Source organism: Diabrotica virgifera, chromosome 4 (genome assembly GCF_917563875.1).
Source record: "Diabrotica virgifera virgifera chromosome 4, PGI_DIABVI_V3a".
Lineage (NCBI taxonomy): Eukaryota > Metazoa > Arthropoda > Insecta > Coleoptera > Chrysomelidae > Diabrotica > Diabrotica virgifera.
In genome coordinates, this window is record NC_065446.1 from 959,724 (window position 1) to 981,121 (window position 21,398).

The 21,398-nt window shown below is 35.7% G+C and overlaps 1 protein-coding gene across 1 annotated transcript; it reads right to left on the reverse strand.

Moving 5' to 3' along the window:
• Window positions 1-1,257: 1,257 nt before the first annotated feature.
• Window positions 1,258-20,575, reverse strand: LOC114324382 (uncharacterized). Its single transcript, XM_028272202.2, has 5 exons — window positions 20,338-20,575; window positions 8,157-8,536; window positions 6,735-6,861; window positions 3,838-4,283; window positions 1,258-1,649 (listed from the first exon to the last, which is right to left on the reverse strand). The coding sequence occupies exons 1-5, from the start codon at window positions 20,432-20,434 to the stop codon at window positions 1,347-1,349; spliced, it is 1,353 nt and encodes a 450-aa protein (XP_028128003.1). The 5' UTR covers window positions 20,435-20,575; the 3' UTR covers window positions 1,258-1,346.
• Window positions 20,576-21,398: the final 823 nt, after the last annotated feature.

Consider the following 21,398-nt stretch of genomic DNA (forward strand, 5'->3'; position numbering starts at 1 on the left):
GAATTTAATATTCACCATTGGCGCGCATAAGGGTAATATAAGCCCTCATATTACCCGTATGCATGCTAATGGTGAATATTAAATTCTTAATTGTATGTCAAAAAATGTGGAATAACTACTTCTGTAAACTCACCAAATTTCATTTACATACCTCAACCAGTTTTAAAGCCATAAATAAATCGTCAGTTTGTAAGAAAAATTTTAACACCTCCTATCTCGGAAACGAAGCATTTGCAGACATATCGTTGATAAAGAAAACTGTCATTATGTTTTCATGCAGAATTACTTCTTAAAGTTTGCCAATTATTATTTAAAAACACGCTTTATTGATAAAAAACATGGCTAGTTGTTAAAGTACAACTTTTTTATTATCTTCAACATAAGCGAGTGAACCAAAAAAAAATGTTGAGAAAACATGAGGCTATAGTTGGATTTTATTTCAGTATTTTATAAATGCTAGAATATTCCACAGGGTGATGAGAAATTTGAGAAAAAAACACAGTTTGATTGATACACCCGGTATACTATGAAAATTTAACTGTTTAGCAACAATACTATTACAGCGATATTACTAAAGAATAAGGCTATAATATATTAAAAAAATCACTTAAAACGGACAACAGGTTTAGGAAATTAGAGACATCAAAAATAACCCATTTTTAAGGTGTCCGGTTAATTTTGCACCCCAGTGTACTGGGGAAATATGAAGGTCCTAAGTGTAACATAAATGGTTGAAAAAAGTAAAATGCGAATACTTGTTTTTGTATGGTTTTTCGCAATTATTGCTATTTTGCAACAAGGGTGACTACTTTTTAAATTTTTATCCAGTTCTATACTGTAGGAAATTTAATTATGCAACTTTTATTTTCTCGGAAATGAATACTTTTAAAGTTATAATCAAAAAATGAAGAAAAAAATCGAAATTTTCCTTGATTTTGACATTTTGATTATTTAAACTATGTTCCAGACCATTTTGAGAGGGAGGATAACTCAAATATTATTATTTGAGTTATTTTCAAGCAATTTCTGCAAAAAAATTTGAGTCACCTCTCAACGTCCACATGTACTAATATTTTTACAGATGCGCCCTGGTCTACTATGGGAATGTTATCGTGCGTTCGAACCATTGCACGTTCAAATTTTTATCGTGTGAAACGAGGGTTTAGGAGGTGCAAGGCGTAGAAGAGTGCTGTAAACCGATAGTATAGAGACGTAGCGAAAATTTTAGGAGATGCATAACTTTTGAAACTACGTATCTTATTAGTGTTTTAATAATTTAATTCATCAGATACTTATTCAATAAATTTTACTAAATTTTAATAAAATTTTCGTTATTTTATTAACTATCATATAATTATTTGCATATTGTCGAATCTCCCAGTATCCAGCTGTTCGGCATTCTGCTTTATCAACTTCTCGATCGTGATTTGATTTAAGGCTTCCTGGATTTTAAACTTTATGGGTTTCTCCACGGCATCCATTATTTGATACCTTAAGAGGTTCGGAATAACATTGACCCCGAATTCGATGAGATAATCCACAGTACCTAACCCATCGAATCTAATTTGTATGTTGCCGAGTTCTAACTGAATGTCTTCTAACGATGGTGGGATCGAAGTGTCCATGTTCTGGCTGATGTTTATGTGGACCTGAAAAAAAAAAAGAAAAATGAGCGCTTGAAAAATGTCTTCTAATAGAACTGGTAAATGTGCATAAAATAAATATATTGGATAGATTCGACCTTGATTGATGGAAAGTTATTTTATCTAACAATAAAACAATAGAAACTTTTGTTTTCAATATTTCCACAATAGTTATTTTCGTAACTAGTGCGGAAAAACACTTTTCGCATGAGTTAGGAACAATATATTTTCTACGGCCCTACATTTGGAAAAAAGTCACAACAAGTAGAGTTATTTCAATTTTTATTTACGAGTAAATTACCAGAGAACGGCACTTCTCGCCAGTGGCGCACACCTACACCCCCTACACGCGACACTATATATACACGAAATTTTCGATTTTCTAAATCTGACTGAATTGAAAATTGGGCCAACTCCCATCTTAAAGTTCAGGAAAAGACTCACCCATTCATATGTCAACCATCCATTTTGGTCCAAGGATGTGGATTTTACGGCCCTTCCTATTTAGGGTCTGTTTTTCGTTCTCGTCCCCAAAACTCCCAAAAACTTTGAAAATTTAACTCCGACCTTTGCGGCTTTTAATAGAAGCGATCATTACCTTTCCAACGCATGTGTAATTTTGAAAATCAGTTGGTTATACCGTTCAAAAGTTACCGAGCTCAGAAATATGAGTAAATTTTTATTTCAAAAAGGGAAAATATTTGTGGATATGTATGTATGTATGTGTGTAGAAAAGTTAAACCGATCTGAATTTTTTTTCTTTGTTTGAAGAGGGGGTGAGGGCCGATTCAGAACCGGTGTAGTTTGTGAGTTTTGACTACCCATAAGCCAGCTATAGGACTTGGTGGATACAAAACGGCATATTTTTGGCGGTATATATCTTCGGTTCAAGAAGAGACAGGAGAACAGTAAATACACCAAATCAAATAAGCTTTCAAATGGTGTATAAGCTTTCAAGATCAGACATACACACGGCACAGTATAGCCGAAAAACTGAAAAACTAAACTTTGAAAATTTTGGTTTTTCGATAATTACTCAAAATTTCAACTTACGAATTACGCCAATAACTGAGCGTTTGTAGAAGGACACTAGACGAATCTAACGGTGTATACCTTATATCCAGGAAAATTCGAATTTTTAAGTTATAGGCTTCATAAATATGATCAAATCTATTTCTTATGGGAAAAACAGTTTTTCAAGCTCAATAATTCCTCTAATAGCTTCAGTTATCATACTTGACCTTAGATGTATAAGGCACTACTTGTCAATACGTTTCAAACTCATGTTTAGTGAACAAAATCGGTTAAGCCGTTTAGAAGTCATTAAGCTACAAAAGTAGAATCCAATTAACGATTATTCCCTAAATGGTTTATGTAGTTGTAGTGGTTACGACGCTAATTTAATCTGGCAATAGGCAATCCCAGTTCATTTACCGGCCATCCCAATATTTTTTTCAATCTATTTCGAATAGAGAAAAAATCTAGTGTACATTCGATGGACACTAGATCATTTGGGAGATAATGCGACAAAGGCGACCATTTATAAAGCTTAACGTGTAATCGAGAAACATTGCATTTAACTTTATACATTTAATTTATAAATAACTTTAAAAAACTCCTGATACAAGAATAAAAAACCGCTAAACGCCGTAAAAATGAGTGGCGCATACAATATTCCAGCTACAAAAGATCTGATATGAATATTACGTGGCGAGAAAATGTATTTTCATTTTGATGCAAAACAAAATTCTAGTTTTATTTTAAAACATTTTTTAAATATTTGCTAAATTTGAAGTAATCGCGCCACGTAATATTCATATCAGATCTTTTGTAGCTGGAATGTTGTATGCGCCACTCATTTTTACGGCGTTTAGCGGTTTTTTATTCCTGTACAACATACAACAAAACGTAATACAAAAATGTTCGAACTCTGTTGTTACTGTAAAATGCTCAGAATATCCTAAATGAGCTTATGGTTATAATAAAACAACGGAAAACACAGTATTATGGTCACGTCGTAATAAATCAAAAGTATGAACTTATAATCGAAGGCAAAATCAACAGCAAAAAGGGACCAGGAACAAGACGCAACTCTTGGCTTAAAAACCTACGACAATGGACGAATATGACTTCCATATAGCTATTTAGGGCGGCTGCAAATACTATTAAATGGGCAAATGTAATGGCTATCTACCTTAAAATAGTCCACAGAAAATTCCACTGATCCATCCTTAGATAAAATTCCCGCTACCACATTAACATCCCAGTTACTGGTCCCCAACAGCTTCCCAGTACCGACCTCCAGCAAAGCATTAATAGACCTGTTCTTCATCTCGAACTTGATGTCCTTGGTTCTATGGAACGACGCCAAACCATACACCCAGGTGTTACTAAGATTGATCTCAAAGATACCAGCAGTGGTGTTGTAGTCTGGTGCTAAGAAAGGATCGTATCCCATGCCTCTAACTTTGTTTCTGATGTCGAAGATCAGTTGGTCGAAAGGGGAAATGGAGTTGGGGAAAGTCTTCCCCATTTTTTTTATTTCTTTGTTGATATCTGCTCTCATGTTTGTGTTTGCTTCACGAAGTACGAATGGTTTCATAGAGTCGAAGAAGAAAGTTCCAACTGAGTTCACCACACCTAAAAATAATGATATAACTTTATGTGTATTGTTGAATAAAAGACGAGGAATATTTATTTATGTATTTAACAGAACATCTCGTTAACATATACTTTTCTTCTTCTTTTGGCAGTATAACCCTGAGTGGGTCTTTGCCCTCCTGGGTGTGTCCTTCCATTAAGCTCTCTGTTATATTTCTCCTTCATTGTATTCATGGTTTTCTCATTCATGGATTCAACCATCTCGTTCTGGGCCTTCTTTTTTCGTCTTCCTATCACCTTTCCATTGTAATATTTTCTTTGTTGCTTTTACATCTTCTTGTCATTGGACATGTCCAGGCCATGACATTCAATTCATTAACCTAGTCGTTTCTTCTGATCTTCCATATGCCGTCTTCCACTTGCAACGAGCCATACACTTTCATCAGTATCTTTCTCTCGAATGTCCTGAGTTAAGCTTCATCTTTTTTTTGTCATTACCCTGGTTTCACAACTACATATATGATAGGTTACTACGGGTCTAATCAATGTTCTGTAGGTAGCCATTTTGGTTCTTTTGTTTAATAATTTCGATTTCATCAATCTTTTATTAGCATAGTATGTACGATTCCCTCTGGAAATACGTGCATTAATTTCGCTACTTTTGGGATTCTTCTGATTGATTTCTGTACCCAGATATGTGAAAGCATCCACACGTTCAATGGTATTGTTGTCTAGAGCGATAATATTTTCATTGCCATGTGTTGTTTTGACGGTATTTGTTACGAACAAAAATTTGAAAAACAAATATCTGGGTACAATAATTAATGAAAATAATGAATACACAGAAGAAATTAAAGGGAGAATAGGACAGGCAAGAAATGCTTTCAACCAACTGAAAAAAGTACTCTGTAGCAGAGATACTACAATTTCTTTAAAGATAAGACTTCTGAGATGCTACGTGTTCTCGGAATTATTCTAAGGGTTGGAGGCTTGGTCATTAATGAAAGATGTTTCGTACAGATTAGCAGCCCTCTAGTTATGGGCCTACAGCCCATATTAAGAATATTAAGAAAAATTTAGGTGGATGGAGTAATAAATCTCGATGTTTTGAGAAGAAAGGGAAAAGAAAGAGAGGTTTTAAATACCGGGTGTCCACTTATATTTTCCTTCATTTTAACTGCCTATAACTTCTAAACGGCTCAAGATAGAAATATGCGGTTTTCACTGAAATGTTTTATTTTAGTAAAAGTTTTGTCTGAATGGATTGAATTTTTTATATCGCTTTCAAATACGAAATAAAAAATGGCGGATTTTTGAAAAAAACTTTGTTGACTTTTTTTTAATGGAACACCCAGTATATTCTTTTGCAAATTGAAAGAAAGGTCATTCACCTATCTAGCGATATAAAGTTTTTTAAAATCGGTTGTCAAATCACTGAGTAATTAATTTTTAAAATGAGAGGTGCAACGTGGATATCACATACCTAAATAACATAACTAAGCAAGTTATGTGATTTCCACAATGCATCTCTCATTTTAAAAATTAATTGCTCAGTCATTTGACAACCGATTTTAAAAATTTTATATCGCTGGATAGATAAATGACTGTTTTTTCAAGTTTTTAGGTAAATGGCCATTTTTTATATCGCTTTTAAATAAAAAATGGCGAATGTTTGAAAAAAAACGTTGTTGACTTTTTTTATTAAAACACACAGTATATTTTTTTGTGTCTTGAAAAAACGGTCATTTACCTATCCAGCGATATAAAACTTTTTAAAATCGGTTGCCAAATGACTGAGTAATTAATTTTTAAAATGAGAGATGCAATGTGGAAATCACATAACATAATATCATTTTGCTCAGTTATGATAGTATGTGATATCCACGTTGCACCCCTCATTTTAAAAATTAATTACTCAGTGATTTGACAACCAATTTTGAAAAACTTTATATCGCTGGATAGGTGAATGACCTTTCTTTTAATTTACAAAAAAATATACTGGGTGTTCCATTAAAAAAAAGTCAACAAAGTTTTTTTCAAAAATCCGCCATTTTTTATTTCGTATTTGAAAACGATATAAAAAATTCAATCCATTCAGACAAAACTTTTACTAAAATAAAACATTTCATCGAAAACCGCATATTTCTATCTTGAACCGTTTAGAAGTTATAGATAGTTAAAATGGGGGAAAATATAAGTGGACACCCGGTACAATAATTAAAGTTGAAAAACTGCAATATATGGAACATGTCATGAGAGGCGAGCGTTTTAAATTGTTGCAGTTAATAATACAAGGATAAGTACAATGTAGAAGGAATCGTGAAAAAGACGCATCTCCTGGTTAAACAATTTAAGAGTTTGGTTTAACTGCACTTCTACTGATCTCTTTAGTGCAGCGTTATCGAAATGCGAATTGCCATATTGATTGCCGACCTTGTTAGAGGAGATGGCACACGAAGAAGAAGAAGTTACGAACAAAAAAATACTTACCTTGCAAAACTCCCATTCCTTTGAAATCCATGTCAATATTAGCAATTTTCAAGTCCATGTCCATATCTTGGGCCTCTAACGTTCCATCTACCTGTACCTCCATTGTCGCTATCGCTGTTACTACTACCTAAAACCAATTAGGATTTGTCATTTTGCCAAAAAGATCCGACAATATAATAGTTGGGACACAATAATGTTAATAGGTAGAGAGATGAAAACCCTGCAAATGTTCCAGAAACTTAATTACTTGAAGAATTTAGGTCGTTACAGGATTCAAACATTTATGAAAATACATATACATACATATTACATGTATGTATGCATAGCTCTAAACGTTTATTTCGAAAGTGAAACAAAATATATAATTGAAGAGACGTTAAATTGATGAACATTCTTATATAAAATAAATAAACTCAAAGGTTCTGATTTATGTTATATACAGGGTAATTTTTTTTGAGAAAGTAACATACGTTAGCTGAAAAAAGGGGACACTTAAGCGCTCTTGAAACCCCATACTTAATAGGTCTTAGTTAGTGCATCCAATAACAAAGATATTGGGTATTTTTCTCTTTTGTCAACTTCTCATTTGGTTGATAACTTTTTAACCTAAATTGTAACTTGAGGACTTTAACTTAAATTATAACTAACTATAATGTACAAGAGGACGACCACCAACACGGTGGATGGATAACATTAAACGAATGTCCACGAAATGGCAACAAAACTCACAGAACCGTGTAGAGTGGCGAAAAATGGGAGAGACCTGTGTCCAGCATTGAATGGAAGAGGTTTCATGATAATGACGACAACTTGAGAATCATATATAATTTATATTGCAACCACACTGCCAACGTTAAAGTGGATAACCAGTTGACAGAGACAGTCTTCATAGATAGAGGAATGAGACGAGGATACATTATGTCCCGGGTATTTGGTAGGTAATGATTTACCATTTAGTACCAAAATATCTATCGTCAGATACTATGTATTGTCTATATTATTATTCGGACTATAGGCCTGGACACTTTCTGAAGCTTTTAAGATTGGCAGGACATGTATTTTGATCGAACGATAAAATACTACTAAATACAACCTACTCGAAAAAGCCCAATGGGAGAAGGTCTGTTAGTCGCCCAAGAAAAAGATGGAAGAATGTAGTAACGAGTGATCTCCGTAAGATGAGAGTTACAACAAAGGTAGATTATTGCACAACACCGACAAGAGAAGAGGAAACTAGTAAACGTGGCCAAGACTCACTTGGAGTTCTAGAGCCAAGTATATTGCTGTATAGCCAAGCTATATGTATGTATGAGCCAAGTATATATCTAGCCAAAACTGTATATTGATATATTGGTAGATGTACTTGACATAAATAATAAATAAATAAAAATAAATTACATTTATCTAAATTTCAAGATATACCTTAGTTAGTTTAACTGTAAAAGGCCCAGCCCCTCTAGAAAACAAAGACCTCAGCGTATAGTTTCCCTTGGTAGTCAAAGCATCAATAGACAAAGTCGCTTCCAGCTTCATTTTGGTAACATCCACACTCACATGTTGGATTCTAAACTTTCGCAAACCATGAAGTTTCATGTTTTTAAAAAACATCCTTCCAACGGAAAAGGATTTGCTCATGTCTGGTAGAGGCATGGGATCCGGTATGGGTGCTCCCGGGATACCCAATGGATCTTTTTGCTTATAGTGGTTAAGTACTTCAAGTATCGTCTCGCTCAGCTTCTTTTCGGATGTGAGAGTCTGATTAGGATATAATTCTGCTGCTGATCCTGTGGCAGGGACTGCAGCTAAAAAATTCTTAGTGAGTAAAAGAAAAATAGTTAATGTAGCGATATTACAGTTAAAATAAAACTCACAGTTCGATTTATATACTACTATATCTATTTATACAACCTTACAGTTCCGAAATATATCTGCAACTAACTCTAATAATATCAACGAGCCTATATATTAACTCCGCCTATATAAGTCCGCTTAAAATTTGGAACAAACGATCACCTACAAGCAGTAAAAAACTTACAGTAGGAAAAATGAAAAAATACCCATGAACGAACATATAAAACACGCTGTATTTTCCTGTCACCGTGTCATACAAAAAATTAGCCAGCGCAAGTACATGTAATAGCTATTTGTATAACAAGGGAGGAAAGTGCTACTTTTCCTCCCGAGAATGAAGTTTACTGCCCAACGCGTAGCGAAGGGTAGTAATCATTCAAGGGAGGAAAAGACACTTTGCTCCCATGTTATACATATGGTTTTTCCATCTTTCTCAAATAACAAGTTTTTTTTTTATTTTTACTTAATTTATTAATGTAACTAACCAACAAAATTTATTAGAACTAAAACTAACAAGTAGGTACAATATAACTGTCAACTGTCAAATATAAGTCAAATTATTAATGTAAACATTGTTAAATTAAAACATCAGTTTACTGTTTTTTACCATTCTGCAAAATACAGGGTGTTTTATAAATAAACGTTAAAATGTATAGATACTTACGTAATACAAAATAGATATTGTACAGGGCGTCAATAAGTTATATTTCATGAATGAAATACCATGACGTCACTTTTACTTTTCCTCCCTAGGGAGGAAAAGTACAACTTTGCTCCCTACAATCAGGTCCGGAAAAATATACTTTCGGTAGAGGTAGGTGGAAATAATTATTATTACATGTACTTGCGCTGGGCAATTTTCTTTGTGACACGGTGACAGGAAAATACAGCGTGTTTTATATGTTCGTTCATGGGTATTCTTGAATTTTTCCGACTGTAATAGAGATTACTGGTAGTTATCTTCGTAAACTTTCACAAAGCCTTCGACACCGTGGAAGTAGACAGCACCATAACTGCTCTAAACAACAGTAGAATAGACTACCGCTTTACACAGTTAGTACAAACAGCGTACCAGAATGCCACAATGCGTTTAAAATTTCATGATACCACCAGAGAAATACATATCAAGCGAGGTGTCAGACAGGGTGACATTCTCTCACCTAAATTAATTATACCAGTTCTCGAATAGGCCTTTAAAATGCTAAAGTGGGAGAATAAAGGAATAAAAATAAATGGGGAAATGCTTAATCATCTGCGTTTGGCTGACGATATAGTACTTATCACTGAAGATTGGTTGAAGCACAACATATGCTACAAGAATTATAAAACGTACGTTCAACAATAGGTTTAAAAATCAACCTCAGTAAGACAAAATTTATGACAAATTTAGTTACCAGCGAACACCTAACCATCCAAAATCAAGTGGTCGAATTGACAGAAAAGTACATTTATCTCGGTCATGAGATCAGAATAAGCAAGGGTAATCGGACCTGTGGATTTCAACGACGAATAGCACTTTCTTAGGCGGCGTAGCCTTCACTAAGAGACATCTTTAAGATCAACATCCCGATTGTTATGAAACGGAAGACATTTGACCAATGCGTTCTTCCTACTATGGCATACGAAGCAGAAACTCTCACGCTCACAAAAACAACAACACTAAAAATGTGAGTGGCACAAAGGCGCATGAAAATATTGATTCTCGGCGTGACAAAAAAGACAAAATAAGGAACCAAGACCTAAGGAAAAGAACAGGTATCGTGATGTCGTTGAACGCATAGGCAAGCTGAAATGGGATTGGACAGGTCAAGTAGCGAGACTAAAAGACTAAACAAAGGACCAGAAAACTAATTGACTGGCGCCCAAGAGAAGACAAACGCAGCAGAGAACGACCACCAACACGCTGGATGGACGACATTTATTAAACGAATGTCCAAGAAATGGCAACAAGACCCACAGAACCGTGGAGAGTGGCGAGAAATGGCAGAGGCCTATATCCAGCAGTGGACAGAAGAAATTCTTTTTAATAAATACGTTTTAAAAAGGATTTTTTTATGAAAAATTTTTCTGCAAATTTAACAAATAAGTGATTTTTTTCTCCTGTTCAATATTGTTAAAGCAGCTTTTAAAAAATAGACCTCTGCCACATGAGAGACAAACACCACCGTGAATGTCAGCGTTATGAACATTCTTAATGAATGTTATGTCAGCTGCTGTGAGGCTCCACGTCGTGGTTGGAACAGCCTTCAGCGGTCACGTAAGACAAGCCAAATCTTGTATCATCATCAACGTGTTAGTGATAGTTTCTATTCTAGGGCACATTGTGGTTACTCATACGTCAATAGTGCATTTTGGTTAAAGTTGCATAGCATATACAGGGCGTTAGAAACTGAAATTAATACTTTAAAGTTGGGTTTTTGTATTATTTCTTTGATTTAATTGAATAATATCTTAATGTTTGTGAAATATTTAAAGTACATATGAGAAATTGAAGAAATATCAGGAATCAGAGTCACTAGGCACTATAATACACTAAATAATAGACTATGGTAGGGAGCTAGCACTATTGCAACAGGTAAAAGAAGAATGGAAGACATATATACGGAATTTCTTCTGGATCTAGGTCTCTCCGAATGTCTTTTATCTTTGTGTTCTGTGCTGATATCATCCATGGTATGCCCATCAATGCTCTTAGTTTCCTTATCATGTGTTATTCCGGTATCTGACTGTTGGTAGTCCATTTTCACCATTTATTCCAGGATTTTCTAATTGTCTAAATTGCCTAAATTGTTTCTTAGTGATACCCCAACTATATTGCGTTCTATTGTTCTTTATGTTGTTTCTAGCTTTTAAATAGGCGTCATGTGTTTTTAGAGTTTCTTAGTAGTCTCCAAAAGTATTTTTCCACCTACCTCTGCCGAAAGTATACTTTTCCTGACCTGATTGTAGGGAGCAAAGTCGTACTTTTCCTCCCTAGGGAGGAAAAGTAAAAGTGACGTCAATGTAAGTCATTGATGAAATAACTTATTGGCGCCCTATACAATATTCTATTATCAATTAAGTAAGTATCTATACATTTTAACGTTTATTTATAGAGCACCCTGTATTTTGCAGAATGGTAAAAACAGTAAATTGTTATTTTGATTTAACAATGTTTACATTAATAATTTGACTTATATTTGACAGTTGACAGTTATACTGTACCTACTTGTTAATTTTAGTGCTCTAATAAATTTTGTCAGTTAGTTACATAAATAAACTATTTAATAAAAATGAAAAAATTTCTTAATATTTGAGGAAGGTGGAAAAATCATATGTATAACATGGGAGTAAAGTGCCTTTTCCTCCCTTGTTATACAAATAGCTATTCCGCGTTGATTGTTTCAGATCCTTTGCTACAGAGGATGTGGCAAGTCCCAAACAGTCCCATTGCATTCCATATTTAGTAAGGATGCCTGTTATGACTCTGAGCTGACTACTGCATATTTTCTGCACTACTTCAGCCTTATTAGCGGGTAATGTCATTTTCTTGACCGGTTATACATTCCCAGTAAAACTTGTGCTGTGTTATGGGCTCTGGATTTTATGGCTGAGCCTCTTTTCGCATTTTCATTAGCTGTCATTGTCATCTATTGCCTGATTACCCGCAATCTATATTAGTTTGAAACTGTTTATGTTCCGCCACTCTGTCAAAGATTTTACGGCATTTCCTCACTAGCCTAGTCCACCAGAGTGTTTATTATTCTACCCATGGTCGCTTAACTATCAGTGCATATATTGATCAAATTCAATTTAAAAGCCTTATAGTTAATGTTCTAATGTTTCTTGCACAATACAAGATGCACGGTCTATGCACCAAGTATAACTTCTAGGTTATGTATTGCCTCTGGCCCATCTTTCTCATGGACTGATATCTAGATACTTACAAAGGCATTTCAAAGGCCTTTATCGTAGATATCGGGCAGACTATATGCGTTGTCATATTATGGTATCTTTGATTTCATTTATGACGTTGTTATGTCCTGATGTAATCATCATATTTTTCAGTTTTCTCGCAATCTAGCATGTCCCACTCTTACTACGTTCCCCGTGGCAAGCAAGTCCTTACACCTGTTTTATTTTGAATATGGCACTTTTTGCTGCACCTTTAACCATCACACAACTGATGTATACTATAAGATTTATAATCGCTTTAATTCCTCCTTTTGGTAAGTTTCGTCATTTTTTACATCTTACTGTGTTATTAAATTTGACGTAAGTGAAGATAACCAACTCATCTGCACAGTTCACAACATGACGTCTTTGATAAATCTAGCTATCAGTCCATCCATGGCCAGCTTCCACAAAAGAGGATACAAGACTGCCCCTACAGATAACCGTTGGCTAGCTTGCTGACCGTCTAACCATCTACAAAAGAAGATATGGTGATGAAGATGAAATATAGAATCCCTTACAATTTCTGGCTCATGGGAACCGAAGATTTCTTGTCAGTTTATTAAGCGCATCAACGAAGGATCAACTAAAAATGCTTATCTGTGTATAGTAGAGTATGTAAAGACCATTGACAAAATCAAACACTAAAAGCACATCAGCTAATGAAGAGATAATCTGACAAACAAATAGTAATCTTCTTGAAGTCGAAAACAACTAGGTAGGTCCAGGCCTACTTTAGAACTTTAACAAAAATGATGATGATGAAATCAGCACACAACTAGGTAGGTCCAGGCCTACTTTAGAACTTTAACAAAAATGATGATGATAAAAGCAGCACATTTTAAGTCAAAATGTGAAAAGATATATCGATAGACCATCTACCCCACACATAATTAACAGAAACGATTTTATCTACGGAATGAAATAAATAAAATTGTTATTTTAAGAGTCCCTACCCAATTAAATCACACAGAGTTTTGAACCGGACGGCCCTTTTATTACTTATTATCTGCCTCTAATTTTTACCCTCATCTTAATTTGTAAAGTTAATTAAATTATACTAAAAGGTTCCTGTCGTAATATAGTTTTGGACCCCTTATTCATTATACCGCAAACAATTCTTGTTTACTGGATTAGAGCTTACATTTTAATAGCAGTGCACGGCACTCAAGGAAAATATTAAATATAAAATGGCATAATAATAACATAGGTAAATGTTTTAAGATTATTAAGTTTTTAAGATTAAGACGACAAATAAACTGCTACAGAGCTGCTTCACATCCACAACCCTGTTCAAAATATTCTTGGAAGAAACCCTAAAACCATGGAAAAAAAAGTGCGAAGTGATGGGTGTACCTATAAGAGACGTATATTTATAAATATATACCCTAAGTTATGCTGACGACCAAATAGTGATCGCACAAGATGAAGATTACTTCACTTTTACGATGAGAAAACAGGAATAGGAATACACAAAAAATGGGTTAAAAAAAATCTAAAGAAAATTGAACACCTAATAACAGAGAATACAGAAATAAAACAACTGGAAATAGACGAAGCCAAACAAGTCAAAGGAATAGACAAGTACCAGTATTTCTTCTTCATCTTGTTTACATCGACTCCTGGATAAAGGTCTCCCCATGAGAGATACTCTTAACATAGCTCGTTCTATCCCCAGTGTATCCCAGTCCAGTGTTGTCATGGTCTCCATTCCACAGGTCATAACTAGTAAAATACAACTGTTGAATACCCTTTTCTTTAGATTTATTGGTATCTCTGTATTTTTCAACAAATTACTGAGTAAAAGACTAAGTTTTCACTCTAATGGCATATAACATATCCCACCAGAATGAAAACAATGGGAACCTTCTCTGGTTACACCTCCGAGGCTTCTACAATTTGCAAGCCATACGGATGCTGAGACTAAGGAAGATGAGGGAATTCTACAATTTACAATTCACGTCACATCTGCTCAGCGCGGTAAAGTTCCAACGAGACTGGTTCCCTTCATACTCCACACAGAGTAAATGTAAATCAAAAATGAATAACCATTTTCAATTTCGTTGCAAAACGAAAATACAGCCGAACCATATTCCAGTCCAATCAGAGAGTGCTGCAAGCACCTCTACCGGTTTCGAAACTTATTAGTCTCTCATCAGGAGGCACATATGCTGCTCTCCCTGATCCAACCAAAACAAACCCCAGCGTGCAGTCCCGAATTGCAACGAACGAAATGGCATATATGCCCTAGCGGCAACTGCTAGCAAAAGACTAAGTTTTCACTCTAATGGCATATAACATATCCCACCAGAATGAAAACAATGGGAACCTTCTCTGGTTACACCTCCGAGGCTTCTACAATTTGCAAGCCATACGGATGCTGAGACTAAGGAAGATGAGGGAATTCTACAATTTACAATTCACGTCACATCTGCTCAGCGCGGTAAAGTTCCAACGAGACTGGTTCCCTTCATACTCTACACAGAGTAAATGTAAATCAAAAATGAATAACCATTTTCAATTTCGTTGCAAAACGAAAATACAGCCGAACCATATTCCAGTCCAATCAGAGAGTGCTGCAAGCACCTCTACCGGTTTCGAAACTTATTAGTCTCTCATCAGGAGGCACATATGCTGCTCTCCCTGATCCAACCAAAACAAACCCCAGCGTGCAGTCCCGAATTGCAACGAACGAAATGGCATATATGCCCTAGCGGCAACTGCTAGCAAAAGACTAAGTTTTCACTCTAATGGCATATAACATATCCCACCAGAATGAAAACAATGGGAACCTTCTCTGGTTACACCTCCGAGGCTTCTACAATTTGCAAGCCATACGGATGCTGAGACTAAGGAAGATGAGGGAATTCTACAATTTACAATTCACGTCACATCTGCTCAGCGCGGTAAAGTTCCAACGAGACTGGTTCCCTTCATACTCCACACAGAGTAAATGTAAATCAAAAATGAATAACCATTTTCAATTTCGTTGCAAAACGAAAATACAGCCGAACCATATTCCAGTCCAATCAGAGAGTGCTGCAAGCACCTCTACCGGTTTCGAAACTTATTAGTCTCTCATCAGGAGGCACATATGCTGCTCTCCCTGATCCAACCAAAACAAACCCCAGCGTGCAGTCCCGAATTGCAACGAACGAAATGGCATATATGCCCTAGCGGCAACTGCTAGCAAAAGACTAAGTTTTCACTCTAATGGCATATAACATATCCCACCAGAATGAAAACAATGGGAACCTTCTCTGGTTACACCTCCGAGGCTTCTACAATTTGCAAGCCATACGGATGCTGAGACTAAGGAAGATGAGGGAATTCTACAATTTACAATTCACGTCACATCTGCTCAGCGCGGTAAAGTTCCAACGAGACTGGTTCCCTTCATACTCCACACAGAGTAAATGTAAATCAAAAATGAATAACCATTTTCAATTTCGTTGCAAAACGAAAATACAGCCGAACCATATTCCAGTCCAATCAGAGAGTGCTGCAAGCACCTCTACCGGTTTCGAAACTTATTAGTCTCTCATCAGGAGGCACATATGCTGCTCTCCCTGATCCAACCAAAACAAACCCCAGCGTGCAGTCCCGAATTGCAACGAACGAAATGGCATATATGCCCTAGCGGCAACTGCTAGCAAAAGACTAAGTTTTCACTCTAATGGCATATAACATATCCCACCAGAATGAAAACAATGGGAACCTTCTCTGGTTACACCTCCGAGGCTTCTACAATTTGCAAGCCATACGGATGCTGAGACTAAGGAAGATGAGGGAATTCTACAATTTACAATTCACGTCACATCTGCTCAGCGCGGTAAAGTTCCAACGAGACTGGTTCCCTTCATACTCCACACAGAGTAAATGTAAATCAAAAATGAATAACCATTTTCAATTTCGTTGCAAAACGAAAATACAGCCGAACCATATTCCAGTCCAATCAGAGAGTGCTGCAAGCACCTCTACCGGTTTCGAAACTTATTAGTCTCTCATCAGGAGGCACATATGCTGCTCTCCCTGATCCAACCAAAACAAACCCCAGCGTGCAGTCCCGAATTGCAACGAACGAAATGGCATATATGCCCTAGCGGCAACTGCTAGCAAAAGACTAAGTTTTCACTCTAATGGCATATAACATATCCCACCAGAATGAAAACAATGGGAACCTTCTCTGGTTACACCTCCGAGGCTTCTACAATTTGCAAGCCATACGGATGCTGAGACTAAGGAAGATGAGGGAATTCTACAATTTACAATTCACGTCACATCTGCTCAGCGCGGTAAAGTTCCAACGAGACTGGTTCCCTTCATACTCCACACAGAGTAAATGTAAATCAAAAATGAATAACCATTTTCAATTTCGTTGCAAAACGAAAATACAGCCGAACCATATTCCAGTCCAATCAGAGAGTGCTGCAAGCACCTCTACCGGTTTCGAAACTTATTAGTCTCTCATCAGGAGGCACATATGCTGCTCTCCCTGATCCAACCAAAACAAACCCCAGCGTGCAGTCCCGAATTGCAACGAACGAAATGGCATATATGCCCTAGCGGCAACTGCTAGCAAAAGACTAAGTTTTCACTCTAATGGCATATAACATATCCCACCAGAATGAAAACAATGGGAACGTTTTTCGTTTTGCAACGAAATTGAAAATGGTTATTCATTTTTGATTTACATTTACTCTGTGTGGAGTATGAAGGGAACCAGTCTCGTTGGAACTTTACCGCGCTGAGCAGATGTGACGTGAATTGTAAATTGTAGAATTCCCTCATCTTCCTTAGTCTCAGCATCCGTATGGCTTGCAAATTGTAGAAGCCTCGGAGGTGTAACCAGAGAAGGTTCCCATTGTTTTCATTCTGGTGGGATATGTTATATGCCATTAGAGTGAAAACTTAGTCTTTTGCTAGCAGTTGCCGCTAGGGCATATATGCCATTTCGTTCGTTGCAATTCGGGACTGCACGCTGGGGTTTGTTTTGGTTGGATCAGGGAGAGCAGCATATGTGCCTCCTGATGAGAGACTAATAAGTTTCGAAACCGGTAGAGGTGCTTGCAGCACTCTCTGATTGGACTGGAATATGGTTCGGCTGTATTTTCGTTTTGCAACGAAATTGAAAATGGTTATTCATTTTTGATTTACATTTACTCTGTGTGGAGTATGAAGGGAACCAGTCTCGTTGGAACTTTACCGCGCTGAGCAGATGTGACGTGAATTGTAAATTGTAGAATTCCCTCATCTTCCTTAGTCTCAGCATCCGTATGGCTTGCAAATTGTAGAAGCCTCGGAGGTGTAACCAGAGAAGGTTCCCATTGTTTTCATTCTGGTGGGATATGTTATATGCCATTAGAGTGAAAACTTAGTCTTTTGCTAGCAGTTGCCGCTAGGGCATATATGCCATTTCGTTCGTTGCAATTCGGGACTGCACGCTGGGGTTTGTTTTGGTTGGATCAGGGAGAGCAGCATATGTGCCTCCTGATGAGAGACTAATAAGTTTCGAAACCGGTAGAGGTGCTTGCAGCACTCTCTGATTGGACTGGAATATGGTTCGGCTGTATTTTCGTTTTGCAACGAAATTGAAAATGGTTATTCATTTTTGATTTACATTTACTCTGTGTGGAGTATGAAGGGAACCAGTCTCGTTGGAACTTTACCGCGCTGAGCAGATGTGACGTGAATTGTAAATTGTAGAATTCCCTCATCTTCCTTAGTCTCAGCATCCGTATGGCTTGCAAATTGTAGAAGCCTCGGAGGTGTAACCAGAGAAGGTTCCCATTGTTTTCATTCTGGTGGGATATGTTATATGCCATTAGAGTGAAAACTTAGTCTTTTGCTAGCAGTTGCCGCTAGGGCATATATGCCATTTCGTTCGTTGCAATTCGGGACTGCACGCTGGGGTTTGTTTTGGTTGGATCAGGGAGAGCAGCATATGTGCCTCCTGATGAGAGACTAATAAGTTTCGAAACCGGTAGAGGTGCTTGCAGCACTCTCTGATTGGACTGGAATATGGTTCGGCTGTATTTTCGTTTTGCAACGAAATTGAAAATGGTTATTCATTTTTAAATTACTGAGTCTTTACACTGCTTTCTAAGTCATTTAGGTTTCATAATATCAAACAAAGGAATAACTGAAGAAGATATAAAAAATAGACTAACAATAGACAGTATACGAAAATTGCACTATGGGATAAGAAGATGGGTGTGAAAATTGGATAATAAATAAAAAAACTAAAAAAACAAAATAATAGCGACAGAGAAGCTGCAGCGTAACAAGAAAAGATAGAATAAATAACATAGAGATTAAGAAAGGAATGGGAAGGAATTCAGATATAATAGACTGCATCGAACAGAAGAGATTAACCTGGTATGGACAAGTCAAAAGAGCAGACCAAAGACGTTGGATTAACGGAATGACAGATTAGAGCCCTATAGGAAGAAGGAAGAGAGGCAGACCCCGAAGATCCTTATTGAAGATGTTGATAGAATATGCAGTTCATTTAAGATGACAAACGGACTGCTAGAGGGCTGCTTCACATACCCTACCCTGTTCAAAATATTCCTGGAAAAAAATCTGAAACCATCGAAAAGAAAGTGCGAAGGAATGGGTATACTTACCAGTAAGAAACGAATACCTATATACTCTTAGTTTTTCTGATGACCAAATAGTAATCGCACAACACGAAGATGACCTCAGCTTTATGTTGAGAAAACTGGAACAGAAATATACAAAAAATGGGTTGGAAAAAAACCTAAAGATAATTGAACACCTAACAGCGGATAATACAGAAATAAAACAACAGAAAATAGACGAAGGTAAACAAATCAAAGAAACAGACAAATGCAAGTATTTAGGTTTCGTAATATCAAACACAGAAAAAACTGAAGAAGATATAAAGAATAGACAAGGACAAAGAAGACACGGCATACGAAAATTGAACTGTACTGTGGGATAAGAACATCAATATAAAACAAAAAAAAAAGAATATAATATAACACCATGACAAGAAGTATCCTGAAGTATTTGTGTGAAAATTGGATGTCTAATAAAAAAGAAAACCAAAAACAAAATAAGAGCAACTGTAATATATTTTAGCCCTAATTTGAGGGTGAATATTACAAACTATAAATTACTAAAATAAAACACATCTTTCTACAAGGAAGGCTCATTTAATACTCATTTGGCGAATGTACTTTTTACAATAATAAGAAATGTGTTACTCTGATAACAGTTGTTAGATTTTACAGAGTGGTCTACTAAAACTATATTAACAATATCCAACAGCAACAGAGAAAAGTAACAAGAATAAATAGAATCAATAACACAGAGATTAAGAAAAGAATGGGAATGAACTCAGATATAATAAACTACATAAAACAAAAGAGATTAACCTGGTACGGTCATGTCAGAAGAGCAGAAAAAAACGTTGGATAAACAGAATAACAGAGTGGATCCCGATATAATTCAGGAAGAGAGATAGACTCCGAAGATCTTTCAGAGATGAAGTGGACGAAGCAATGGAATGAAAAAACCTACAAGAAGGGGATTGGCAAAACATGAATAACTGGGGAGAACGGTTGAGTGAAGAAATACAGTAAAATCTGTGAAAATACTTAATATAAAACAACTTCAGAACTATTTTTTGTTCTCATTCTTATTTCTAGTTATATAAGCAATAAAAATAACGTATGTATAACTCGTGAACAAAAATGCGACCGAAAATAACACACGAAAATACAGAGAACTAATAAGTATGTTTGAAAAACATTAATCAAACATATTTTTATCATTAATCACGAAAACTTACCATCCCCTCGTACCACACAAACAACAATAAACAAATAAACAAACTTCATATTCATTGATTTAATCCTCCACATCGTAATAAAAACTTTCGTGTCCATATATTATTTTCTAAAAGTCTCTACAATGGATTGCATGCCCGCACAGTGACACTAAAACAACCAAATCGACTGAGTCAATTTCATTGAACGAGATGTCAGAGTTCATCTACTCTTGTAATAATAATTGATAATGATTGAGATTAAACATTTGAATTTATTGTATTGGAATAGTTTATCAGGAATATTGCAAAGAGACGCGTCAGTTTAATCAATTTTAAATTGTGACGAGGTAAAAATAAAATTTTAAACGAAACTGTATACAGGGTGTCCCAGACTAATTCATCCAGGCTATACCTCTTAAACGAATAAAGAAAAAAATTGGTCTATTCCGTTTTGTAATACACTTTAATATGGCGTAGAAGAAATCATCCCCTAAATATTCATTCCTTAGTTACAACCCCTAACTTTAATTTTTTTAATAGCACCCTGTATATTTTTATAGTTTTGGATATGGTATTTTATCGTCTATTCAACAGATTTTTTTAAAATAAAATCGGTTTGTAAATAATCAAGAAAATATCAGTTAATTTTTAATTTTTGTTATGTGTCCCAGACTAATTTATCCAGGCTATATCTCTTAAACGAATAGGGATTTTCGAATGGGACAAAAACTGATATATTCCGTTTGTAATACACTTTAATATGGCCTGGAAAAAATCATCCCCTAAATATTCATCCCCTAGTTACAACCCCTAACTTTAAGTTTTAATAACTATACCATAATTAACAAAAATAAATAATTAACTGATATTTTCTTGATTATTTACAAACCGATTTTATTTTTCAAAAATCTGTTGAATAGCCGATATAATACGACATGCAAAACTATAAAAAAATATACAGAGTGCTATTAAAAAATTAAGCTTAGGGGCTGTAACTAAGGGTTGAATATTTAGGGAATGATTTTTTCTACGCCATATTAAAGTGTATTACAAATTGAATAGACCAGTTTTTGTCCCATTCC

What these genes read in the sequence shown, in the direction of transcription:
- LOC114324382 (XM_028272202.2), bottom strand. Translation starts at nt 20,434, where the DNA reads ATGGACACGAAAGTTTTTATTACGATGTGGAGGATTAAATCAATGAAT. An exon ending in TTGTGTGGTACGAGGGGATG is followed by an intron (nt 8,537 to 20,337) that starts GTAAGTTTTCGT and finishes AGAATTTTTTAG; the next exon opens with CTGCAGTCCCTGCCACAGGA. An exon ending in AGGAATGGGAGTTTTGCAAG is followed by an intron (nt 4,284 to 6,734) that starts GTAAGTATTTTT and finishes CATTATTTTTAG; the next exon opens with GTGTGGTGAACTCAGTTGGA.